Below are 27,744 nucleotides of genomic sequence, written 5' to 3' on the forward strand. Positions count from 1 at the left end.
CATCTCTTGTTTTCCTTTTTTCCAATTTAGTTTTCTCTTTTTTTAAATGCCTTTTTCCTGACCTTTCCTATTCACATTTCTTTATGTCTGTTTTATTTTCTCTTTTTGTATTTTTCCTTTTAAACTTTATTAACTTTCTTTTCCAACTCATTCAGTGCCTCTTTTTCCTATTCCTTTCTTTTCTTTAACATGTATATTTTTCCTTAAAAAAAAAAAAAAAGACTTTCTCCCCTTTATTTTCCTTGTACATGCCTACTTATTTTAATATGTTTTTATCTTGTTCTGTCCACATTTTCCATCACCTACTTTTCTATTTTCCTCTCCCCCTTTTTTATCAATACATTTCTCTGTCTCTATCCTTTTCCTCTTTTCTATTGTTTTGTTGCTTTTTGCTTTTATCTCCCTTTTTTCTTTCTTTTTTTCCCCTTCCTTAACTTTTTGTGTCAGGCGTTAATATACTGTGCTGATAGGAGACAATCTGTATTTTTCTCCTAGTAAATATTAAAGTTTTGTTGATTTGTTTTATTTATGTTTAATGTTTTATTGTCTAACTCTGAATTCAGGGTAAATGATCTCTCCCTCTGCCTCTCTCTCTCTTTCTCTCTCTCAGATGGAGGATTTATATGAAGATTTCCACATAGTAAAGTTGCCTCTGCTTCCTCACGAGGTTCGAGGAGCCGACAAGGTCAACACTTTCTCCAAGCAGCTGCTGGAGCCCTACAGCCCTCCCAAAAAGTGACTTAAACCATTCCCACGGATCAAACACACACCTCTTCTACACTCGCGCACAAACCCACTGTCTCTCTACTATCTGGTTTTCAGCTAATGCGCTAATTGACGCCGCTCCAGTGATCCGTAATGAATGTTGGGCAAGATTTAAAGGGACAGTTCACCCAAATAAAGTTCATTTTTACTCTCCCTCAAGTACTTGCAAACATTTATGAGCTTCTTTTTTCCATTGAACACAAAAGAAGATATTTTGAAAAATGTTGAAAACTGGTAAGCATTGACTTCCATAGTAGTAAAAACAAATGGAAGTTATTCATTGCAACATTTAAGAACACTATTTACTCTCCCTCACATGCTTGCAAACATTTAAGTACTTTTTCTTCCATCGAACACAAGACATTTTGAAGAATGTCAAAAACCGGTAACCATTGACTTCCATAGTAGGAAAAGCAAATGGAAGTTGATGGTTACAACATTCATCAGTTCTATCTATGCTCCCTTTAATGCTTCCAAGCATTTATGAGCTTCTTTCTTCCTTTGAACTCAAAAGAAGATATTTTGATAAATGTTGAAAACCGGTCACCATTGACTTGCAAAGTTGGAAAATCTAATGGAAGTTAATGGTTACAACATTCATCAACACGATCTACTCTCCCTCAAGTGTTTGCAAACATTTATGAGCTTCTTTCTTCCATTAAACAGAAAGGAAGGTATTTTGAAGAATGCTGAAAACTGGTAACCATAGACTTCCTTTGTAGGCAAAACTAATGGAACAACTGAAAAGTGAGTTAATAATGATAGCATATAAATTTTGGAGTGAACGGTCCCTTTTAAACGGCCTGTTTAGAAACACACTTGATGATTTGTTGCTTTATGATGACGGTGTTTGTATTTAAGCGTGAGAAAACACTCATTCCTGTTGTGTGTTCAAGCAAAGACATCAAATTGATATGAATTCAGCGATTAAACATCAGAAAAAATGGTCTCTAGTTAAGATTCATCTGATTTCGGATCAGTAAAAGACACCATAAACCTGTGATTGCGATTCTGCTCACCGTTAATTGACTTTATTTTGGGTTCCGGACTGTGTGTTTAGTTTGAGAGGGTCCAAACTTAAAGGGACAGTTTGCCTAAAAGTACAAATTCTGCCATTTTACTCATTGCTTGTTTTAAACCTATATGAGGTTAAACGCAAAAGAAGATATTTTGACGAATGTTGGCGCTTACTGATTTCAATAGTATTTTATTCTACAATGGAAGTCAATAGGTGCCAACATTCTTTAGAATATCTCCTTCTGTGTCCAACAAAATCTCATAAAGGTTTAAGAGAAGAGTAAATGATCAGGTACTTTGTAGTTTTTGGGTGAACTTTCCCCTTTTAATGGGCATAACGCATATTTTAGTGAGTCATTAAAAGATTAGTTCACCCCAAAATAGTTCAATTGACATTATTTACTTGTTTTGTTCTTTTAAATGCAAAATGAGAGAGATTTTGAAGAATGTTCATCTGATTTCGGATCAGTAAAAGACACCATAAATCAGTGATTGCGATTCTGCTCAGCGTTAATAGACTTCATTTTGGATTCCGGACTGTAGTTTTGTCATCTGAGAGAGTCCAAACTTGAAGGAATAGTTCGCCCAAATTGCAAATCCTGTCATTTACTCATCTTTCATTTGTTCAAAACCTATATGAGATTTCCTCTGAGAAGCACAAAAGAAGATATTTTGAAGAATGTTAGCACTTATTGACTTTAATAGTATTTTATTTTACTATGGAAGTCAATAGGTGCCAACATTTCTTTAGAATATCTCCTTTTGTGTTTAACAATCTCATAAAGATTTAAAAGAAGAGTAAATTATTGGTTAATTTGTAGATTTTGGGTGAACTTTTCCTTTTAATGGGCATAATGCATATTTTAGTGAGTCGTTAAAGAGAATTAGTTCACCCAAAAAAGTCCAATTGTCATTTATTAACTTGTTTTATTCTTTATAATGCAAAATGAGAGATAGTTTGAAGAATGTTGTATGAATCTTTTTTTTACGGATCTCTTTTTGTGTTTAACAGAAGAAAGAAACTCGAGTAGAGGGTGAGTTAATAGTGACAGATTATACATTTTTGAGTGAACCGTCCCTTTAAATGGCCTGTTTAGAAACACACATGATGGTTTGTTGCTTTATGATGACTGTGTTTGTATTTAGGCGTAAGAAAACACTCATTCTTGGTGTGTGTTCATGAAAGGACATCAAATTGATATGAATTCAGCAATTAAACAGTGTAACTAGTCTCTAGTTTAGATTCATCTGATTTCGGATCAGTAAAAGACACTATAAACCTGTGATTCAAATTTTGCTCAGCGTTTATAGACTTTTTTTTTGGGTTCCGGACTGTGTTTTTAGTTGAGAGGGTCCAAACTTTAAAGGGGTATTTCACCCAAAATTGCAAATTATGTCATGTACTCATTCTTTAAAACCTATATGAGGTTTTTTCCTCTGTTAAACACAAAAGAAGATATTTTGAATAATGTTGGCACTTATTGACTTCTGTAGTATTTTTTTTTATATATGGAAGTATATAGGGGCCAACATTCTTTAAAATATCTTCTTTGGTATCCAACAAAATCTCATAAAGGTTTAAAGGAAGAGTAAATCGTCAGGTAATCTGTAGTTTTTGGGTGAACTAATCCCTTTTAAGGGTCATATCGCATATTATAGTGAGTCGTTAAAGAGAAGTAATATCCGATTGACATTTTTTTTTTACTTGATTTAATCTTTCATAATACAAAATGAGAGATATTTTGAAGAATGTTGTGTGAAAATTCTGACAAAATCTCTCTTTGTGTTGCATTAGACAAATATGGATTGCATAAAATGAGTAAATAATGCCTAAAACCCCCATTTTTGGGGATGAACTGTTCTTTTAAACTCGCATTTAATCAACTTCTTCTCGCAATGCATCAGTTGTAATTACCATGTACAAATGTTGTGATTTCAAGATATCTAATTTAATTTTTTGCAGTTTAAGTGGCGTATTTATATAGACTTCTAAGATGCTTTCTGTTCAGATCTTACAGCTTCTATCGCATTTACTTGGGAGATTTAGTTCTTCATCTCAGCTCTTCTTCAGGTTGTTTGGCTGTGATGTCCGCATGCATCAAAACACAGGTACAAACACCTACAAGGAGATCAGAAGCTCATTTAAACACTGCAGGATACCATCAATACTATACTCTACTTGACATTACATGTGTTTACTTGCTTTTCATCATTCTGTGGTTTCACGGCTTGAAGTAAGAGCTCACAAATATAGACAGAGAGATTTCAGTAATTCATTAGTCGTCAGTCAGTTTTCTTAAGGTTTTGTTTCTTATGACTTGTTACTGCCTTTACAAATTTGGCTTCTTTTTGTAGAAGCGCACCAAGTTTCAAAGCAAATAAACTCTCCTCCATCTACTGCAGCGGCTGTTTCTGTACACTTATTTACTTCAGTTGTTTTCCATGGGATCATCTAAAATAGCGTTTCTCAACCACATCCCTGAAGGACCGCATTTCCCATGTCTTCTTACCCAAACACGCCTGATTCAGATCATCTGCTCATTATTAGAGAGAGATCTGTAATGGGTGTGACAGACAAAGGAGACATCCAAAACATGCAGTGCTGGTGCTCCTCCAGGCACGTGGTTGAGAAACACTGATTTAAATCACATCTCAAACACACTCGGTTCAATTCAAGTTCATTTGTGTAGCGCTTTTTACAATGTTTGTTTCACGGCAGCTTTACAAAAGGTGCATACACAAGCATGCACAAAAGGTGCATACACAAGCATTGCATTCAATGCAATTTTATTGAGAAAGACTATTCATTTAAAATACAGCAACTTTTAATTTGTATTTTCTGTGGAAAAAGTCTGTGTGAAATCAAATTTTACATGTTATTCTTGTTATTCAACATGCTAATATTGTTATTCAGGTTTTTGATGATTCAGCAATCGTATTTTTAGCCACGCCGCTTTGACTATTAGTTTGCTATGAGGGAGTGATGTGCAAAAAGAAAGCTCCGCCCCCTACTCAATATTCTATTTCAGTTTAAAGGGGACCTATTATGTAAAAATCATTTTATATGAGGTTTAAACACAGTTGTGTGGCAACAGAAGGCGAATATCAGCAGCTTTTAATCCTAAAAATTGATTAATTAAATTTTTTTTTATATTCACACTTTTCTGCAGAAACACTTTGATTGACATTCTCCCTTTGAATGTGTCATCAGAGGGGGAAAGCCCCGCCCACTAGTGATGATCTCTCCCTCACTAGCATAGTATGTTTGTCCTGTTTTTGAATCTGCCACTATGCTGATCCATAGGCATCTGTTGCTCCGCCCTCTTTTGAAAAATCTTATTTGAATTTAAAGTGACAGGCACCTAAACGGCATAATTAGGATCAAAGCCTAAAAGGGGCAGATTCAAAGAGTTATAAGACATTATTTATTGGGGTATTTTGAGCTAAAACTTCACATGCACACACTGGAGGCAACAGAGACTTATTCTACATCTTAAAAACTTAGTTTTGCATCATAAAAATGGCCATAATAGGTCAGCTTGTTCTAAAATAAAGGTCTCCGCAATTTCCGTTTCACGCAGACTTTTCGTATTGTCAAAAACTTCAGTCATAAACAACGGTTACTAAATAAACGAAGAATTTACTCGAAAATCTGTATTCATGAGTGAATTTCTTCTAAGAGAGAAAAAGGGAATGTTCTTTTTCAGAGAAAGTCTTTTCCTATCAGTAAAATTAATATAATCCACCTTTTATTTTATACCCCAAAAAATCTCTAAATGTCAATTTAGTTATGTGTCTGAGGAAACGTAAGATTTGTGTTATTCTGATAAGCTGTTGATGACATTTCTACAAAATTTAAAATAAAAATGTTGTCATTTATAGGCTTTTTTTGGTCGCTTAAAATAAAAAAGGAGTCATCTTGTTGGATACATTTATTATAATAACTCCTAGAACACACAATACCAGTGCTTGAACATCAGAAGAGTTAAGAACTTAATATTTGGTGGAATAAACTTTTTATAACAAATGAAACATTCTGAAGAATTTTGGCATCAACAGCGTGAAGGCATGGATCCATCCTGCCTTGTATCAAGGGTTCAGACTGGTGGTGGAGTGTAATGATGTGAAGGATATTTTCTTGGCACACTTTGGGCCTATTAGTTCCATTTGAGCATCATGTCAACCCCACAGCCCACCTGAGTATTGTTGCTGACCATGTCCATCCCTTTATGACCACAGTGTACTCATCTTCTGCTAACGCAGGATAACATGCCATGTCATAAAACACGAATCATCTCAGACTGATTTCTTGAACATGACAATGAGTTCACTGTACTCAAATGGTCTTCAAAGTCACCAGATCTCAATCCAATAGAGCACCATTGGGATGTGGTGGAACAGGAGATTTGCATCATGGATAAATCTGCAGCAACTGTGTGATACATCCGATAAATCTGCAGCAACTGTGTGATACTATCATGTCAATATAAACCAAAATCTCTGACGAATATTTCCAGTACCTTCTAGAATCTATGCCACGAAGGATTAAGGCAGTTCTGAAGGCAATAAGGGGTCGGTACTAGTAAGGTGCACCTAATAAAGTGGCCAGTCATATCACAGAACTGACTGTCATCAAAAATGTTTTCGTTGTTGTATTTCATTCCGAACAGTTATGTCCTCTAAAGCACTGAGAGTCAGTCTGGAGGCACGTGTTGGCACGTTTTCTCTATTTTGCAGATTTTTCGAGGCCACCTTTTATCTTTGACCCGAACCGGCACAAACGAGCCTCCTGCAAAGCCAGAACAATGCTTAATGTCACAGGTATCCTGAAGTTTACAAGACAATCCAGACTCACCCCATTAAGGATTCCCAGACATGCATTCAGAAGGGTGTTTCCTCATCTACATTTACAGTAAGTCGAGTCTATGTTGTGCATTAATCCATTAGTGTTTAACTTTCTGAATGTGTGTGTGTGTGTCTGACTGTCGCTCTGTATCCGTCAGGTCTGTGAGGCGCAGTGGGAGTTTTCACTAATGAACCCGGCTCAGGGTTTATCCTGGGGGGCTCCACGCACCAATGCAGTGGACATTTACAACATCAGAGACTCATGGGTAATTACTGACTCCATGCAATACCAGCAACAATGAGGATTTAGGGACACCGGGGCCGCTTGTCACGCTTTCAGTCTGGTGGATGTTTGTGCTTTTAAAGTACACATGAATTCAAAACTAACCATCTTGATTTTGTTAGCTCGCATTGCTAGTTTTAAGATAAACAATTCATCTCTGCATGTTGTTAAGACAAATAAAACAGTTTGCCCTTGTAATCTAAAATCGAATTCTGAAAATGCACTTCCTGTTTGTTTTCAGTGAAATTCTCAGATGACGTCTGTCTGAAGTAATGGGCGTGGCTAACATACTTAACCACGCCCCTCCAGCTGTCAGTGTTGACAACAAATGGAAATGGTGATTAGGAGGTGTCTGTTATGCCAGCCTGATCTCGCGAGAAAACGTAAATATTTAACGATTTGCCAGTTTAGTGGCGAATTCGTATGAGATTAGTCGTACGAAATTGTACGATTTTAAAAAGGAGGCGTGGCACCTAACCCCACCCCTAAACCCAACCGTCACTGGGGGATGAGCAAGTCGTACTAAATTGTACGAATTAGATCATACAAATTCATACGAATTAGCCACTAAATTAAAAAGTTATGATTTGCCGTGAGATTGTGCAGAGTTCAGACTGCATGATTTTAGCCCTGATTTTTCGACGACAGGTTTTGAGAAATCGCAGACAAATGCCTGAAATCACAGGCAAATCGGTGCTCATGCATGTCAGTGACAATCACACAGTATTAGCTATCGAAGACGCGATCTGAGATCTGAGATAATCGCCGATGCCTGTGAGATATTTGGCGTGCTAAATATGTGGGGCCGTCGGCGATTCAAATCATGCCGTGTGAAATGAGTTTTGACTGAAAATAACATTGGCGATCGCCTACAGCCAATGAGAGAGCAGCATTCACTTGTGTGTGCGTGTGTGTGTGCGTGTGTGTGTGTGTGTGTGTGTGTGTGTGTGTGTGTGTGTGTGTGTGTGTGTATACCTGCAGGCCAGCGGGAGGTTGAGGAAGAAGTTAAGAGCGTTCATTTTCGGTTTATTTGGACCCAAGAAATGGAAGAAAAACTAGTGGAGGTTTGACAGGTGCACCTGTGTCTGTTTGACGTTTCATACAGAAAGTTAAAAGAAAATTGAGGACAAATTGCTAATTCCCTTCAAACCCAGGTGAGCAAATATGTACACTTTCTACCCCATTAAAGGCTTCTTTCTCATTATGTAGTTAATAACAAAAGATTCACTACGTGTTTTTGGCTGTGAGACGTAGTTTGGACAAAGTTGTCGGCGATTCTTCCTATAGTAAAATCATGCAATGTGAAAGTCCCTGTCGCCGATCCATCTTGCAGTGTAAACAAAGCAGCGACGAAACGCTAGCCCAGAGCCCGTGTCAAAACATCTGTGACACGACTTCTTTGAAAATCATGAAAAACACAGTAAAACATAGTAAAATGTTCTACATAGTAAAATAGTAAAAATATACCGTTGAAACCAGAAGTTTACATACACTCAAAAAAAAAAAAGGGACATAACTATTTTTTTTAAATGTCAGATGGTAAATCATTCTAAACCTTTACTAATTTATTTCTGTTAGGTTTTACCTAAATGATTTACATTTGCTAAGTGCCAGAATAATGAGAATTTTTTTTGAGAGCGTCAGATTTAAACTGAGTCAGATTTGTTGGCTTTGTCTTGCTTTTTCAACTCTGCCCACAAATTTTCTATAGGATTAATATCAGGGATTTGTGATGGCCACTCCAAAACATTCACTCTGTTGTCCTGAAAGCACATTTTAACTAATTTGGCAGTATGCTTAGGGTCATGGTCTGCTTGGAAAACCCATTTGTGGCCAAGTTGTAATTTCCTGGCGGATGTCTTGAGATGTTGCTTCAGTATTTCTACATAATGTTCTTTCTTCATGATGCCATCTATGCTGTGAAGTGGACCAGTCGCTCCTGCCGCAAAACAGCCCCACAACATGATGCTGCTGCCCCCATTTTTCACAGTTGGGATGGTGTTCCTAGGCTTGTAAGCTTTCCCCTTTGTCCTCCAAATGTAACACTGGTCATTATGGCCAAACAGATCAATCGTAGTTTCATCAGACCACAGGACATGTCTACAAAATGTAGTCATTTTCCCAGTGTTATTTAGCTAATTATAATCTGGCTGTTTTTTGTTGATTCTGGCTTGTTGGTTTCCCCATGTTGTCACACAAGGGAGCAGCGTGTTCATGGTTTTCCTTGAATGCTATTTTATAGTTGTGCCTCCAATTAACTCAAATGTTGTCAATCAGCCAATCAGAAACTTCCTGAACCTTGACACCATCGTCTGAGCTTTTTCAGAGGCAGAATAATCTTATTGTATGTAAACTTGACTTTCAAGAAAAGTTCTAACAATTTCTCAACAAATATCTCTCTCATTATTCTGATATTAAACATAACAGAAACACATTTGATAATCCTAACATACCTAAAAGAGAAACAGTTTAGTTACATTAACATCTGACTTTTTTTTTTTAAATGATCATGTGCCTTTTTACACAGTGTATGTAAACGTCTGGTTTCAACTGTAAATGCATAAATATATACTGAAGTCACAATTATTAGCAATTTTTTTTTTCTTTTTTCAAATGTTTCCCAAATGATGTTTAACAGAGCAAGGAATTTTTCACAGTATGTCTGATAATATTTTTTCTCCTGAAGAAAGTCTTTTTTGTTTTATTTCGGCTAGAATAAAAGCAGTTTTTAATTTTTTAAAGCCACTTTAAGGTCACAATTATTAGCCCCCTTAAGCAGTATTTGTTTTCGACTGTCTACAGAACAAACCATCATTATACAATAACTTGCATAATTACCCTAAGCTGCCTAGTTAACCCAGTTAAGCCTTTAAATGTCACTTTAAGCTGTATAGAAGTGTCTTGAAAAATAGCTAGTCAAATATTATTTACTGTCATCATGGCAAAGATAAAATAAATCCGTAATTAGAAATGAGTTATTAAAACTATTATGTGTAGAAATGTGCTAAAAAAAAATTCTTTCCCTTAAACAGAAATTGTGAAGCAAAATATATACAGGGGGGCTAATAATTCTGACTTCAGCTGTATATTAATCCTCTGAATTTCAGTGTGTTTGTGATGCAGAAATGATGTCCCTCCTCCTGACGAAGGAGGTGCGTTTGACCCCACATACAAACTTCAGGCTCCTCATGGATCAAATCCCACACACAAACACACACTGTCTTTCCGAACACACAACAAGACACGATCATCCTACGAAAACATGCAGAAGAACAACTCACTCCTCTAAACCTTAGGAGGAAAGGTAAGAACACTCACAGCTTCATTCATAACGCGTGTTTGAGTACAGTTCACTGAAGAGAGGGACTCATGATAAAGAACATGGAAGTGTATTGTAATTTGTGAATCAGACTATAGTGTGAAAGTGCATCAGAGTTTGCTTCTTGTATGTTAGTGTTCAGAGCACATGTGAAAAATAAGCGTGGAAAAATAAGCACAGCATGTTTTTCCCGTGATATGTGTTTGCATGTATACAGAGAGAGTACCCTCATTTACCTGTTTGGGTATTTTAGATGACAAAGCATATGTTTGGTGGGATCTGCAGCAGGATTTTAGACACTGACAAAAGCACAACACTGAGATCTATGCATGAAAACTCATGTTAAAGAGCGGTTATTCGAGTGAAAAATAGGCAGCCTCCCAAACATGTCAAGCTATTCTGCCAAATTCTGACTTAAAGTTAGAGTTCAAGGGGCGGCACGGTGGCTCAGTGGTTAGCGCCGTTGCATTAGAGTAAGAAGGTCGCTGGTTCGAGCCCCGGCTGGGTCAATTGGCATCTCTGTGTGGAGTTTGCATGTTCTCCCTGTGTTCGTGTGGTATTCCTTTCTCGAACTCGGGTCACCGTGAGCACATCGGTGCTATAGACAAATGACCGGTTTGTAAACATTCAGGATGTACACGCATCGAGGTTGCAGAAAAAAACAAGAGCGCTAGCTTTTACAGCGAAGGAATGACCTCCAATGCGCTACAGAGTACAGAGTTTGTTGATGTCTTAGAGATAAGTTATATTGATTACATATTATATATATTATTTGCATAATGCTTTCAGCGTATTATACCCACATAGCAAAATTTCTCTGGCCCAGATCTGGCCCACACTATCAGGTTTTGCTTGGCCCACATGCCACAGTGAATTACGGTACATGACTGGACCAAATCTGGCTTCCAGACAAGGGCCAAACAATGACCATATCTGGGCCAAGTCTCAGCCAAGTTAAAAACTCATAACTGGGCCTGAACTGGGCCAGATAGGTTGGTGTGTCACGATTGCAATGAAATTGATAAACTATGGAGTGATGCGCTTTAGGCACACTATGGGCACGCTTTTTCTCAAAATGACCTGATTGGTAGAATTTTTTTTCTTTACTCAAAAATGATTTTAGTGTATTTTAAATGTGGGTCAAGACTGGCCAAACTCACATGGCCCACTTATCAAATTTTTAAATCTGGGCCAAATACTACATCTTTCATCTGGCCCAAATCTTGTGTGCCGCCTTAAAGACGGTGCCACCTCTGCCAAACCCGGGCCATGTTTGGCCCACATGCTGTATGCCAGTGCTGGATGAATGCCGGCTGTGCCAGCTTTATGCCAAATCTGGGCCAGAATTCTTTGCTACTAGGGTAGCAGCTTGTCACCCAGTGATAAGCACAGTGATTCGGTAAAATGAACAATAAAGTGAGCGGCGTTCGTCTGACAGGTCCATTTGTTATTGCACCCTCCCAATGGATATTGGATAAGACGAAATGGGCACAATACACAACTATCTCACTGAAACTCCAAGTGCTTTTACAAGAGAGAAGTGAAAGGCCTACAAGTCTTTGGATGCCTACAATTTTGTTCTGTGTGGTCACGTGCAAGAAATAATGATCCATGATTACCAGATTCAAAACTATGTAGTGCTAGACGGAGCTGTAGAAGGCCTGAGTAAGCATCAACAAGCAAAACAACTGCATTCTGACAGCAAACTGCACCTGCACGGCAGGGTATGTGAATGTACATGTTTACATTTCATTCTTAGCATTCAGTGTCCACAGTTTAATACACCATATTTAACTGTTTTTGCTGAAATCATTGCTGCAATTAAAAGCGAGTAATGTGTATGATGATTCAGCACAGCGTTTACTTACCTGATATAACACGAGAACTGCAGAGTCCAGTATTTTTAATTAGGTCGTCACTTCATTCAGCTCTTCTCAGGGCCGGAGTGGGACTCCTTTTCAGCCCTGGAGTTTCAAGCCTTAGACCGGCCCTCCTCAGTTCACGACTGACTATATTAAAATAAGGTCATTTCCAATTCAGTTTCTAATTACACTATCACGTCTTTTTCAAGAAAACAGCTGCTTTACAACTTCAAACGTTCAACAACCTTACTGCTTTATATGTTTTCACAATAAAAAAAATAAATAAATAAAATAAAAGAATTACCCAGATGTGGATCGAACATGGATCGACGGCGTCGTAACGCAATGTGCTGACCACTGGACCACAATGGTGCTGTTACGCTTATGTGGCCGGAATGATAGTTACATGATCATTGCTCATAGGGCTGCGAGACAATGAATAAGAAGAGGGGAGCTGCGGCAAAATAATAAATAAAAAGAGTGAGGCTATGATGAAATAAATAAATAAATGAAAAAAAAAAAAGGTGCGACTGCTGAGAGTGCAAGCAGCTAGAAACACCGGCCCTCGCGGCCAAAAAATGGACCGGCCCACCGGGGACTCTCCCAGTCCTCTCGATTGGCCAATCCGCGCCTGGCTCTTCTGATGGCTGTTAGCCAAAGACGTCTGCGGTTGGCATTAAAAGCAGTGTGGTGTACAGTAAAATTTAGGTTTTATATTTTTGGACTTTCAAATTCAGCACCCTACTATCACAACAAAACATGTTTGCTATTGCCATAGTTATTTACACTAGATATCACATACGGACCCCGAGCGTGCGTCAATAGCGCCGCCACATTTGTACAGTGCTCCCAGGACAAATGTCATTCAACCGCACTAGACAAGTCAGCATGTGAAGCTGTGTAGTAACGAGCAAACAAAGAAAACAAAACACAAAGGCCGAACATTCCATGGGTAAGATTTTGTTTTTGTTTTTTTGTGAGTAATAATAATAATCAAACATATTACTGACCATTTAACTGTTTATTTACAATGAAACCAATGAGCATATTTAGTAATTTGGGGATTTTTTTAAAGGGGGTCGGGGGAATCCCTTATAATAGTGGGCTTATCCCTTATTTTCACATACGAATGTTGACAGGCATGCATGCGTGCCGGTCCGTTTTTTTTTTTTTTATGTTTTCATGAGTATGGAGATTTTTATTTATTTATTTTTTAAATGAGAGTTGCTTCATTTATAAAAATACCTGTGCACATTTGGACATGGCCTACCCCTTTTTTACACAGGAACTAATGCTTAACAGTAAAGATACAAATTGTACCTCTTTCCAATAGGGAAAACCACCAACAATCAAGAATGCATGATCATATGCTGTCATGGCTTTGCAATCAATCAATGTAATTATAATGTAAGTCAATGGGGCGAAAACAGCCACAAACATAATGAATGGGTAGTCGATTTGCATTTATTGTTGAGATTTTGAAAGTTTTAAAAGCAATTTTCTTAATATGTGTCAAAATAAGATTTGCCACCAAAATATATCCATCTGCTGAAACGGAGAAAGTTGTGGCCAAACAAAGACTTCAAATCAGAGTGGATGAAAACATCCCCAACAGCACCCAAGGGTTAAATCATCTGAAAGTGACTGTTCTCAATGTGTTGTGCTTCATTAATCCTCTCTCTGGGCTTTGTTTTGTCCAGTAATGACTGGTTGAGTTAATTTGTGCCGTCAGTGAAGCGTAATGACAGTCACGTACACCGCCAGAGTAGCCAACGCTCGCTTCTGCGGCTTCTCCAAACTCCTGCTGGCCTGGAAGGGAAGCATCTATAAAGTCCTTTACAAAGAGTTTCTGGCCTTCTTCGCCATGTACACGGCCATCAGCATCACGTACAGGTGTGTGCATGTGTTTATGTCACGTCTGATGCTTTCATTATTTAGTTATGTATTCATTTTGGCATTCTTCCAGATTCTTCCTTGTGGACGGTCAGAAGAGATACTTCGAAAAGCTTTCCATTTACTGCGACAACTACGCCAGCCTCATCCCAATGTCTTTTGTTTTAGGTATGCGTAAGTTAATGAATTCATTGATTGAACGAATATGCGTAAATAAATAAGAGTAACACACACAAACACACACACACTACCTGACAAAAGTCTTGTCGCCTGTCCACATTTTAATAATTAATAACTTGACTTCTAGTTGATCATTTGGAATCAGAAGTGGCTTATATGAAAGGCAAAGGCCTCTAGGTTACGCTTATTTTACCAAAATAAAATATGATCATGCCTTGATTTTTAATTATTAAAGTTTAATAAAGTCAACTGGAACGACAAAGAAAGCATTTTTGCAGGACTTCCAGTGTTCATCAAGATTCTTTGGAATCATCTTCAATTCCTCCTCTTTCATCTAACCCCAGACATGCTCAATAATGTTCATGTCTGGTGACTGGGCTGGCCAATCCAAAAGCACCTTGACCTTCTTTTCATTCAAGAGCTTTGATGTGGAGGCTGAAGTATGCAGGGGCGGACTGGGACAAAAAAACAGCCCTGGCACTGTAGCCACACCGACACAGGCACACCCACGGACACGCACATTCACTACTTATATTGGTGTACAGATGGTCAAATACTATAAGCAGTAACTTACTGTATGACATATTTAAACATTTAATGTATGTGACTGGAACAAAAACAACTAATTTATACCAAATTTATACATACATTTCATTCATTCATTTTCTTTTCGGCTTAGTCCCTTTATTAATCTGCGTTCACCACAGCGAAATGAACCACCAATTTATCTAGCATATGTTTCGCACAGCATATACCCTCCCAGCTGCAATCCATCACTGGGAAACACCCATACACTATGGACAATTTAGCTTGCCCAATTCCCCTATAGCGCATGTGGTTGGACTGTGGGGGAATCCGGAGCACCCAGAGGAAGCCCACGCCAACACAGGGACGACATGCAAACTCCACATAGAAATGCCAACTGACCCAGCCGAGGCTCAAACCAGCGATCTTCTTGTGAGTTGACAGTGCTGCCCTTTGCGCCACCGCATTGCCCTCTTTCGATACTGATTTTAAAACCTGATTTTTTTTTTTGCAATCTCTGTGCTTTTCGGCACCGCCTTTCCTTTTTTATGGTCCATCTCTGACAATTTGCTTGTGTTGCACTTATTGTTTGACATTCTTGCCAAATTTTGATTACTTCTGCATAACCTCTGATTGGGTCAGCCCACCTCGAAACCACCCAGCCGATGCCGATTGGGCCAAATGCTTAACATTTTTTATTATTATTAATTTAATCATCATCATCATATTCACATCTTGCAAGAGATAAAAGCTGCCTGCATGTTAAAACAATATGTATAAAACATCTAAATAATTTTTTAAAAACCTGATCGGCCCACATTTAAAAAATGGTACGGCCCTTCTGGCATTTGCCAGAATTGCCAGATGGCCAGTCCGCCCCTGGAAGTATGAGAAGGAGAAGAATTTGCTCTCTCCTGTGGTTTGTAATGTAAAGGGGAGCACAAATGTCTTGATACCTCAGGCTGTTGATGTTGCAGATCTCACGCACGCCCATATACTGAATGTAAACCCAAACCATGATTTTTCCATTGCCAAACTTGACTGATTTCTGTGAAAGTCTTGGCTCCATATGGGTTCCAGTAGGTCTTCTGCAGGATTTGTGATGCAGTTCAACAGATGATTCATCAGAAACATTTACCTTCTGACACTTTTCCAAATGATCAACTGGGATCTACAGTATAAATATGAAGTCAGAATGATTAGCCCTCCTGAATTTTATTTACAAAATTTTAAAAGGGGATTTCTAGTTAGAACCTACAATCCTAATCCTGTTTGTATGTGTATTTTTTTTTGTGTGTGTGTGTGTGTGTGTATCTCGTGCAGGGTTTTACGTGACGCTAGTGGTGAACCGCTGGTGGAGTCAGTACACGTCCATCCCGCTGCCAGACAGAGTGATGTGTGTTCTGTCGGGTGGTGTTCAGGGCAGTGATGAGCGCGGACGGCTCCTGCGCCGCACACTGATGCGCTACAGCAGTCTGTCCGCTCTGCTGATCCTGCGCTCCGTCAGCACCGCCGTCTTCAAGAGATTCCCCACCATAGACCATGTGGTGGAGGCAGGTAAAGTCTGTTGACCACTCTCTGGAATCGCAACCTGCCAGAAAAACTCAGGCTCATTGGAGATATGTGCTCAGGGCTACATTTTTTGAGAACTGGGAAATGTACCAGAGTCTACGCTTTCTTGCAGTTTGGTTTTCACAAATCCACTAGAGGGCGCCATCTCAAACACGTAACTGGGGGCCGTTTTATTTTTTAGTGTTCAAAATTTTGAGTTTATATCACTTAATTGTTTTGATTTTGAAAAGATTTCTTTTCTGTTGACAATAATTATCTCACAATTCACACTTTCTTACAATTTTGGAGATGGTAGATATTATTTTGAGACATTAAATAAAAAAAGGGACTTACAAACCCACAAGAATGTGAGATATGAAGACAGAATTGCAAAAAAAATCAATTGGACTTTTTTTAACAATTGTTTTCTTTCTCAGGACAGTAGTTTTGAGGGTTTCCCCCCTAAAAATTGTGATAAGACAATTTAATTGCCTTTTTTCATGTGAAGAAAACTAACTTCCCTAAAAACACACAACATCTGCTCCTTCTAGGATTTATGACTCGCGAAGAGCGCAAGAAGTTTGAGAGTTTACACTCGCCATATAACAAGTACTGGATCCCGTGTGTGTGGTTCACTAACCTAGCCGCCGCTGCCCGCTGTGAGGGCCGAATCAAAGACGATAACACCTACAAGCTTCTGCTGGAGGTAAATACACTCAAGAATGGATTTATTAAAGTAAGAGTCAGAGTTGACCATTTTTTTTCATGGAAAAGGCGCTAAACCTTGCTCAGAGTTTTTAGATGACGTCATACTTCAATTTGCATGTTACTGACGTCATCTCATCCAACTGTTTCTGTTTAACAGCCTATGGTTATTAAAGCCTATGGTTGTTACTCGCACTATGCTTTATATATGCATGTCAGTTTAATTAGATGTATTTGAATACAGTATATCAGTACATTTCCCAGTACTGGGTTGTGGTTAGAATGGCATCCGCTGTGTAAAATATATGCCGGAATAGTTGGCTGTTCATTCCGCTGTGGCGACCCCTGATGAAGAAGGGACTAAATCAAAGGAAAATGAATGACAGATGTATATCAGTGCAGATGTGCAGTGAATCTGCAGTAATCTCTCAGACATAATAAACTCAGACAAATTGAGAAACTGGTGTCACTAAAATCTCTGCGATTGTGAACAATATAAGAGCAAGATAAGAATAAATGCTCAAATTAAATTGTTCGTTTTAAAACAGAGGCTGATTGTTTTGAAGCGACGCAGTGGGCAGCACGTTCGCCTCACAGCAAGAAAGTCGCTGGGTTGCTGGTTCGAGCCTCGGTTCAGTTGGCGTTTCTGTGTGGAGTTTGCATGTTCTCCCTGCGTTCGCATGGGTTTCCTCCGGGTGTTCCGGTTTCCCCCACAGTCCAAAGACATGTGGTACAGGTGAATTGGGTAGGCTAAATTGTCCGTAGTGTATGAGTGTGTGTGTGGATGTTTCCCAGAGATGGGTTGCGGCTGGAAGGGCATCCGCTGTGTAAAAACTTGCTGGATAAGTTGGCGGTTCATTCCGCTGTGGCGACCCCGCATTAATAAAGAGACTAAGCCGACAAGAAAATGAATAAATGAATAATAGTTTTGACTATATAGTTTGCCGTCAGTATGCAGAGAGGTGATCTGCTCTCAGACTGCAGGGGGAAAAATTACTGCTGGAGGACTGGGACACATCAGTTCCTCCAAAAATATCCACTAACACTGAAAAACGTCATTAAATTTGTCTAAAGATTGTTGCTAGGGGATTTAAAATTTCACTAAATATAACGACAATGAATTGGAAATTAAGATCAGCATAGTTATCTCAGGTGAGAGGATTTAATGACTGGAGGAAAATGATTCAATCTCTTCCAGTTATTTTCTATTTGATGCTGTTTTTTTAGGAGCTAAACAACTTCCGGGGGAAGTGCAGCATGCTGTTTCACTACGACATGATCAGCGTACCGTTGGTCTACACTCAGGTCAGATTCACGATTAAGGCAGAGTTTACACTAGTGTGTTTTTGACGTTCAAAATGGAGACTATTATAAACAACACACTTTTAGTCCATTTTAGTTAGAAAACACCATGGCTGCGTCCGAAACCGCCTTCTACTCAGTAGGTACTGCATTTGAATGTAAACGTACTACTCGGCCGTTCTATACAGTATGAATGTGAAAAGTATGAATGGAATTTGGACGTACTACATCCGCCATTTTGTCATGGTCACGCGACCCCCCTGCGTCATTTGCGTCGATTCACTCCCATTCACGAATACGCTTGCGGGGTATCATGGGATACCGCAGCGTGCATGGGATGCGCACTCCAGAATCTCGCCGGAAGTAGTAAGTCATCCGGGTACTTCTCGCATACTGATTTTCGAATTCTATGAATTCGGACATACTACTTGGCTCGCATACTGATTTTAGCGTACTATATAGTGTGGAAGTATGCAGTTTCTGACGCAGCCCATGTATTAGTGTAGAGATGGAAATAAACATGGCCTACACTGAATCTGAAGGTCATGTGATAGATTATGAGTTGGTGTTTTCCTGCAGGTCGTGACTCTGGCGGTCTACAGTTTCTTTCTTGTGTGTCTGATTGGTCGCCAGTTTCTGGATCCGGGTCAGGGTTACCCTGGTCATGACCTTGACCTTTACGTCCCCATCTTCACTCTCCTGCAGTTCTTTTTCTATGCGGGCTGGCTGAAGGTCAGGAATCAGAATCTCAACTCTAATTTAAATATTGAGATGCTCCTCCCACTTCATGTTTAACCCCGCCCAAATGAGTTTCGTTTCAAGATATATTAAACCAATATTAGCTGTTTATTCAGTCATTACTTTGTGTTTCCTCAGGTGGCAGAGCAGCTCATTAACCCATTTGGAGAGGATGATGATGACTTCGAGACCAACTGGCTGATTGATAGAAACTTCCAGGTATTATTTCTAATACATCAAATTAGTCTTTGTTCACTTTTTTGTTTTTAGATAATCACTATTAAGTTTGACAAGCTTAATTGTTAAATTTAGATTAACAACCATCAATATAGAATGATTTGCCTCATTACCCTAACTTGCCTAATTAACCTAGTTAAGCCTTTAAATGTCACTTTAAGCTGAATACTAGTGTCTTGAAAAATGTCTAGACAAATATCATGTACTGTCATCATGGCAAAGATAAATAAATCATTCATTAAAACGATTTTGTTTAGAAATGTGTTCCTGTCAAACAGAAATTGTGCTAAATATATACAGAGGGGCTAATAATAATAATAATAATAATAATAATAACAACAATAATAATAATAACAACAATAATAATAATAATAACAATAATAATAATAATAATAACAATAATAATAATAATAATATCAATAATAATAATAACAATAACAATAATAATAACAACAACAATAATAATAATAATAATAATACAAATAAAAAAATAATAACAATAATAATAATAACAATAATAATAATAACAACAATAATAATAATAATAATAACAATAATAATAATAACAATAATAATAATAACAACAATAATAATAATAACAATAATAATAATAATAACAATAATAATAATAATAACAACAATAATAATAATAACAATAACAATAATAATAATAATAATACAAAAAATATAATAATAACAATAATAATAATAACAACAATAATAATAATAACAATAATAATAATAATAATAACAATAATAATAATAATAATAATAATAATAATAATAATATCAATAATAATAATAACAATAATAATAATAATAATAACAATAACAACAATAATAATAATAATAACAATAATAATAATAATAATACAAATAAAAAAATAATAACAATAATAATAATAACAATAATAATAACAACAACAATAATAATAATAACAATAATAATAATAATAACAACAATAATAATAATAACAATAACAATAATAATACAAAAAATATAATAATAACAATAATAATAACAACAACAATAATAATAATAACAATAATAATAATAATAATAATAACAATAATAATAATAACAATAATAATACTACTACTACTACTACTACTAATAATAATAATAATAATAATAACAATAATAACAATAGCAATAATAACAATAATAATAATAATAATAATAAGCATTCAGATTTCAACTGTATGTGTGTTGAACAGGTGTCTATGATGGCAGTGGATGAGATGTATGGGGATTTACCCATGATGGAGAGAGATCGCTACTGGAACGACTCCAATCCTCGTCCACCGTACACTGCCGCAACGCTCTTCGTGCTGCGCAAACCCTCTTTCCAGGGCTCCACCTTCGACATGACGTCAGTGCTCATCCATCATCACGCATACACTGACCTTCTTCGAAATCAAGCGTATCTCTTCCTAGGCTGTTCATGCTACGAATTTGGTCAAGAATGTGCCTTCTGCATTCAAGATTGTTGCTATATCTATATTAAATATTACATTTCAGTAATCTGGGCATATAAACAAATTATACAGCCCCCAAATTAGGCCCAAAGCTGTGTTGTGTATTATATATTGTTGCTAAATCTTTTCAGGTTTATTAAACTTATAGTGTTTCTATTAAATAGATTTACACATACATTTTACAATGTAGATTGTGTCAAAGCACCTTAACAGAAGTTCTAGTGAATTAAAACTGTCACGGTCCAGTTTTCAGAGTTGAACTTCAGTTTAGTTCAGGTCAGTGTGGTTTTATTTTCACTGCTGAAAGTCCAAACACTGAAGAGTATATCCATCAATGTTCAGCTTCACAAGTCCCAAAACCAAGCTCAATGTTTAATTAACAATTTTTTTTTTCTCTTGACTTTCCAAAACTCCAGAATCCCCAAAGAGGAGATGCATTTCCAGCCTCTGGAGGACATTGCTGAAAACCTGGAGGAATCTGGGACTCGGAATCACAACCTGGCCCTTTTTAACCGTCTCCTCGGCTCCGCCCCCTCCCCAACAAGCTTCATGGGTGGAGCTTTACGACGCACCTCCGCCCAGCTGCGCCGATTGACCCGCTCCGCCAGCACAGACCCGTCGTTCTCCGAGGAAGAGGATGAGGTAGTGATACCTGCTTTCAAAATAAATGAAGCTTCGAAACATTTACCAATCTGTGGTTTCGTAAAGGCTTCAAGCGTGTATCAAATTGGCTTGTTGTCAGTAAGCATGTCTTTGTTACATCATAACTGTTTTGAAATGCTCTGAATATTCAGTGGTTCTCCACCGGGGGGATCTGTGTAATACTATGTAATTGAACTTATTTTTGACGCACGAGCGGGTGAAGCTATTGGAATCTTTTTGGCTGGAAACTTCCGCTCTCATTAACTTCCACTGATTATTAGACGTTATAAACAGCTCGTTATGCTGCTCGATGTTGCAAACTGATATCTTCTAATCACATTATTCTCCTTGTCGTGTACAGTCATGAACACACTTGTTTGTAGAGCAAGAAGTTTAACTGTTTTCTGCTGTCTATTATTCCTTGTCATTTTTCCCATAGGAAACTGAATCGGAATATCCGAAACAATCGCAAAAACGAGCGCACTTCCACAATATTGCATAAGATCAATACTAATAATGTAAAATCAGTTTCACTCAGATCACCCCCAATGACAAATAGCTGACCGGTTTCATAGTTTTTACCTGATCACAAAACAGTTTTGTAATTTTTTTAGTAAGTTTCAAGCCTTGAAAATTAATAAAAGAACGCATAATATAATGACATTAGAGGATAAGCGAAGTGCATTTATAGGTTATACTTTCAATTTACAATTCGCAAAAGGTTTTAAGGGGTTTTAAACTCAAAAACTCATTCTTAAGATGCAGCTAACCACAGAGAGTTGGAACAGATCTTTTAATCCCAGTTTCTTAGCAAACCCTGTCCTGAGGACATTTATATGTGTTACTATGGAGATATGGTATTATGCTCCTATCTATTAACTTGGTGGGCCAGGAAAAATCCATTCCTACGTCACGTTGCGGTGTGCCTCAAAATCACTGGGATTTGGAGCCTATTTTAAGGTCAAGAAATAAAAAAAGGAGATTTCAGAATGACAGTGGACACCACTATGCTTCCACCCAGTTCTGTCCAAACACTGTCCAAAAGCCTTTTAAAGGTTCACGAAACCCTCGAGTACTTTTTTTGAGATTTTAACAGATGTGTGTGTGTTGAACATCAGTTAAGACAATGTTAGCACCTGTTAGCTTTAATTGTAGGGAAAACTGGATAATTTGGAGCTTTTGTCAGCTAATTTCAGCTTCCGGGTTTCAAATGATTTTTGGGGCGGGATCAAAATCGGCAACATGACGCAAAACTGCAAGTGCAAAGATGACGCGTCGCTTTCTCATTATTTTCATAGTGGAGTTTTCTTATCCTATGAGAAGAGCCGGCTTCATAATCAATCATGACTGCGGTGCTTTCCGAAGGCAGTGCAGACCTGCCAGTGCCAAGCTGTGAGATCGTACTTTGATGATTGGGTGAGGCCGTGTCCACGGACTCACGGCACGCAGTATTTAGCCGTTCATGAAGGGTCGTTTGTGTTTGTTTTCATGATCCACAGGGTTTGTTGCATGTTTTCCCTGCGATGCTGTCAGGGCCGATAAAGCAAAGCTGTTTGTGTGCATTTTTGTCGGGAGAGCAGCACGAGAATTGGAGAATGGTGGACGTTGTCTTTTATCAGGAGTTCGATTACATTTAGACACATCGCCGTGCTGCTTTGTTCGCTTAAATCCTCCATATTACCAACAGGGCTAATGGTTAAAATAGACAGGACAAGAGATCTGCTGCACTGAGTTTGCATTCAGACCAGGGGATTGAGGGAAAACATCGAGATCATTTATTTTTGCAAATTATATTGTTTTACACGCACACGCATTTAAAATCAAATCCAATATTAGATTTGGTAAAAACATGCCCTCGCTTTCCATATTAACTGAAATATAGGTAACTGGCACATATAGGGCCTGTGTTTACATTAAAAATATTATTGAGAACATATTCTATTCTAAATTAACATAAAATCACTTACAAAAGCTAACACTATTCTAATTTCATATATGAATCATATAAATAAATAAATAATAAGGCTATTTATTAAGAAATTAAATGTAATATTTTTCATTTATTAGGTAATTGAAAAAAATCCTACTTTAATAACTATATTAATGATGATGATGATGATGATGATGATGATGATGATTATTAAGTAGGATATTGTTTATTTATTTTATTAAATTTTTTTGAAAAGTCTACTTTTACAATTTGACACATGTAAACCACTGCAGAAAGTTCTATCCAGCAGGCCCATGTCATATACAGTACAGATACTTAATTAATAACCCACTGTAAAGGCAAAGAATTAACGTATGCTTTTTGTTTTCACGAGCTTTGGAGACGCAACATAAATTTCGCTTTTAATAATAGGTCACCTATAGCTTTCACCATGAGCCACGGATGTGTTCAAAATCGCATCAATGCTTTCAATGGCACTGCGAAGGAAGCACAATTGTATACATGAAGATCGCTAAAACTGACCTGTAAAAATAGCTTGAAAGCAAATTACACCTAAGAGAGACGACCTTAATGCTTTTTTATTTATATTAATTCCAAGTTTAAATGTTAGAATTTTCTAAATGAATAGGGCATAGGGGGGTTAGTGGGAATAGAACACAGCCAGGAACATTGTTTCTAACTACAGCTCCAGAGCTGTAGTTTCAAGTGCTCAAGTTTGCAATGTAGTTTGCGAATGTTCGTTGGAACGACAGATTTGGGAAACATCCAATCAACGAACTATGTTGGATCGACGGAACTTCTGACCTTAGTTGGCTAATGATGGTTTTGGGAAACGCACCTCTGGTACACAAAGTGTACAGGCTTAGGGGTCAGTTTCCAATTTTTGAGTCTGATCTAAGCTCTAGCGGTTTTGAACCCTTTCAATAAAGTGAACCATTTTGTGAAACTATTATTTAAACCGTTTCAAAGCTTGGTTTCTCCCATCAGCAGGATGAGGAAGAGGAGAGCGCAGGCAGGAGCGCAGGATCCCTGCCATCAGGACTGGCTCTGGACACCACACAGAGCACCGTCTGCAGCTGTGGAGGACTCTCCAGCCCCCGTCCCGCACTCTCACAGCTCCACTTCTACAGAGAAGAGTCACAGGTGGACAAAACCCCGGCAGAGTCCGGAAGGAAGAGTCCGCTTCATTTGGGACCCAAATCTAATCTTTACTCCTCAAACCGCTCTGTGCCCGACTTCTTCTCATTTCAGTCTATCAGTGACCCGGAGAAGGTGTTGACACCGAAAACACAAGCGGTTAATAATAAAGCAGAGTCTGGGTTGTCGTTACTCACAGTCCCATCGCTGAAAGTCTCAGCTTTTCCGGAGAACTCTGAACGAGAAGAAATGCAGCTGGATTCAAAATGGCTGCCTTCGCAAGTGCTGTAAAATGTAAATTTTTTTATTCAATGTTTGACGTAATCTCAACTGAAATATGAAGAGAGGGAGGGACATAGTGTAGCTCCGCCTTTTTAAAAAAAACAGCCAATCGTGTTTTGTTTTATCACAGCTCTTGCAGTGGGAGTCGTTGAGCTCAGGCACATCAAATGAGAAGCATCTTGAAGGGGGGCGGGGCATGTCAGATGCTAGAGAGCATTTGATTGGTCAGAAGATTTGAAGTATGAGGTCACAGAAATAAAACCGTTGGTGCATTTTGGTGGAAGTGACAAACTACAAGTTTTGCATGTTTATATCGGTTGATATCTTCTAAACGCAAGTTTTGGTGCGCACTAGATTAAAGATATCGTAAAAACTAACAATACTGATAGTAACATCTAAAAAACTTTAACATTTTTATTTTAATTTGAGGAGACCTTTATCCAGTGCTTAATTTGTAAATTGGAGGGGAGGGAGAGGTGTCGCGGATGAAAGAGAAGATCGGGAGGTGGTTGGGGTTGGTGGACGAAAGTGAAGAGCCGGGGGGCGGGGGAGGTGGGGTGGTGTCACGGACAAAAGTGAAGAGGTTTGAGGAGTCGGGGAAGAGTGGAGTGGGGCGAGGGTGCGTGTGAGGAGGGGAATCAGTAAAATGAGATGCCGAATCAGATTTTAGAGGTGCCTAATCCGGATCTGGAATGTTCCGACACAAATTAAGCCCTGCCTTTAGCCACCCTTTCTCTTACAGTTAGTTTGCTATGAGAGAATTTTGTGCAAAGAAAGCCCCGCCCCTACTCAATATTCAGTACATCAACTTACTGAAATAATTCTCAACAACATCCAGTTCATGCTGACTTCAGGCTGATTTATACTTCTGCGCCTAGCGCACGCATGTTACGGCGCAGCCAACGCGTGGACGCATATCCCTCGTCGTGGCTGTCGGCGTAGTTCATGCGCAACTCTCAAAAAATGTAGCTACACGACGCAACTACGCGTATCGCAAGCTTTGTGATTGAACGGCTTGGTATCGCTGAAGATTGTGGGCGGGACCATGAGCTGCGCGAGTCCGTTAGAGCGACTGTTTGCAAGAGTGGAGTCCCGTAGAGTTCGAAAAGTTTAGTTTTGTGTTTACCTCATGGTTAAAGTTGTTGCACGTCCGCCGGTTCCTGCCTCAAAATGAGTTTGAACCACTTGAACATTCAGGAAGCTTTCAGAAACAACGAAACACCAATGAAGAATCTCGACACAGAGGAACATAAACACTTCACTGCCAACTAGTGTTTCAGAAGTGTCATAGCAGAGGAACATAAACAGCGCGCAGAAGTATAAATGCACAGCTGCATGCAATGTGGGTCACGCCAATCACTTGACGCAGAAGTATAAACCAGGCTTTTCCTGTTGGACTCGCATATCTACCATGTTTGTAATTTTTTAGCAGCTTTGATGCTTGTAGTTCTAATCATATTCATGACCTACAGGGTAATATTGATCTATAATATCTGTGGCCAGAGTCCACATGAATCTCTGTTTTGAGTTTCTGACACAAAAAGTAGACTATCCGGGAAACATTCAAATGTTCATTTCAACATGCTATAATTTGGGACATACTCATTTTATTTTCGAATGCTCTTTAGGATGGATGGTTGGTGAATTGGGAAGCATTGTTTGGGGTCAAAGGTCACAGGGGTCGGATTGTAAGGTCAAACCTTTTTTAAAGTTTGTGATCAAATCAGATTTTTTTTCACACTTAGAGCAGGATGATTGCTTGCAGATTCTATCACATTGATGCATTATTATTGATATTGACGTTGAATTTGAATACTTTTCAGATGATTTGACTTTTTTTTCACATTTTTCTGAAAATGAATGGTAATCATGTGACAGGACACTGATCAGCAGCCACTGAAATAGTTTTTATAAACAAAAAAGGGTGTAATAGTTGCAAGAAAAAAAAAGTAGCTTTGCATCGCAAAATCGTGTTTTAAAAAGTATTAAAGTGTTATTTTTTTTAAAGTTTTATTAAAAACTTTTACTGTTTAAATCTTATAAATATCAAAACAAAAATTAGATCGCATATCTTATCTTCTAATTAGTTTCATATTTTTTCTTAAAGATTTTTAAAATGACTGAAGTTAAAAATGAGCAACTAATCAGCACCGAAATCAGTCTAGATAATAGTGGATGTCTATGTAAAATAGCAGTCTGACAAAAATAGTTTTCTCTTTTGAATATACTACAAAAAATGTACATTTATAACACAGCCAGAACTCTTATGAATATAAATAATAAAACGGTTTCATACTGATCAGTGTATGTTGGCTAAATTGCAGTGTTGTAAGCCTTTCAGTTTGAAAACCCCCTGTTGTAAGGTTTATGTTTTGCATAAAGCAATGTTTTCTTTTCTAACATAAGCCTTCATTACTAAAACATTTAAAAAATACTACTGACCACTAACTTTTGACCGTGTGTGTGTGTGTACAGTTGAAGTCAGAATTATTAGCCCCCGTTTATTTTATTTTTACTCCAATTTCTGTTTAAAGGAGAGCTGATTTCAACACATTTCTAAACACAATAGTTTGTTCTGTAGACTATAGAAAAAATAATCCATATGGGGCTAACAATTATGACCTTTAAATAGTAATAAAAAAAATAAAAATTTTAAAAACTGCTTTTATTCTAGCCAAAATAAGACTTTCTCCAGAAGAAAAAAATATATTATTTGTGATACTGTGGATATTTCCTTGCTCTGTTAACCATCATTTGGCAAATATGTATATATATATACATATATAAAATTCAGAATATGAGGAAAAGGAAAAGATTTATATATAAATCATATATAAATATATATATATATATATATATATATATATATATATATATATATACACATTTACATATATATATACATTTACATATATATATACATTTACATATATATATATATATATATATATATATATATATATATATATATATATATATATATATATATATACATATATATATATATATATACACATTTACATATATATAT

The 27,744-nt window shown here is 37.6% G+C and overlaps 2 protein-coding genes across 5 annotated transcripts in view; both read left to right on the forward strand.

Annotated features, from left to right (window-relative positions):
• The window catches only part of get3 (guided entry of tail-anchored proteins factor 3, ATPase), a 16,229-nt gene extending 12,045 nt beyond the window's left edge, over nucleotides 1-4,184 (forward strand). The window contains exon 7 of one of the 2 annotated variants that reach the window (XR_015475535.1): nucleotides 1-4,184. This exon is cut by the window's left edge and continues 887 nt beyond it. Coding sequence is in view for 1 of the 2 variants with exons in the window: in NM_001002298.2 (NP_001002298.1) it covers nucleotides 611-739 (129 nt within the window). In the remaining variant the exon portion in view is untranslated. The other variant, NM_001002298.2, reaches the window with a different exon arrangement.
• Nucleotides 4,185-5,574: 1,390 nt separating this feature from the next.
• Nucleotides 5,575-27,480, forward strand: best2 (bestrophin 2). Of its 3 annotated transcripts, XM_087237765.1 has the most exons (15): nucleotides 5,704-6,694; nucleotides 6,786-6,893; nucleotides 7,152-7,293; nucleotides 7,892-8,064; nucleotides 10,018-10,214; nucleotides 13,792-13,984; nucleotides 14,058-14,152; nucleotides 16,013-16,246; nucleotides 16,792-16,946; nucleotides 18,173-18,250; nucleotides 18,827-18,979; nucleotides 19,124-19,204; nucleotides 20,441-20,595; nucleotides 21,118-21,343; nucleotides 24,282-27,480. In XM_087237765.1, the coding sequence occupies exons 6-15, from the start codon at nucleotides 13,833-13,835 to the stop codon at nucleotides 24,720-24,722; spliced, it is 1,770 nt and encodes a 589-aa protein (XP_087093891.1). In that variant the 5' UTR covers nucleotides 5,704-6,694; nucleotides 6,786-6,893; nucleotides 7,152-7,293; nucleotides 7,892-8,064; nucleotides 10,018-10,214; nucleotides 13,792-13,832; the 3' UTR covers nucleotides 24,723-27,480. The 3 variants fall into 3 exon arrangements, with proteins under 3 accessions (XP_087093890.1, XP_087093892.1, XP_087093891.1); XM_087237764.1 differs by lacking the exon at nucleotides 7,152-7,293 and having other exon boundaries at nucleotides 5,575-6,694; XM_087237766.1 differs by lacking the exon at nucleotides 7,152-7,293 and having other exon boundaries at nucleotides 5,575-6,694; nucleotides 13,824-13,984.
• Nucleotides 27,481-27,744: the final 264 nt, after the last annotated feature.

The sequence above is a fragment of the Danio rerio genome, chromosome 1, assembly GCF_052040795.2.
Source record: "Danio rerio strain M-AB ecotype USA chromosome 1, GRCz13ab, whole genome shotgun sequence".
NCBI classification, from domain to species: Eukaryota; Metazoa; Chordata; class Actinopteri; order Cypriniformes; family Danionidae; genus Danio; species Danio rerio.

What these genes read in the sequence shown, in the direction of transcription:
- best2 (XM_087237764.1), top strand. Translation starts at nt 13,833, where the DNA reads ATGACAGTCACGTACACCGCCAGAGTAGCCAACGCTCGCTTCTGCGGC. An exon ending in CCTACAAGCTTCTGCTGGAG is followed by an intron (nt 16,947 to 18,172) that starts GTAAATACACTC and finishes CTGTTTTTTTAG; the next exon opens with GAGCTAAACAACTTCCGGGG. An exon ending in TCTCCGAGGAAGAGGATGAG is followed by an intron (nt 21,344 to 24,281) that starts GTAGTGATACCT and finishes TTCTCCCATCAG; the next exon opens with CAGGATGAGGAAGAGGAGAG.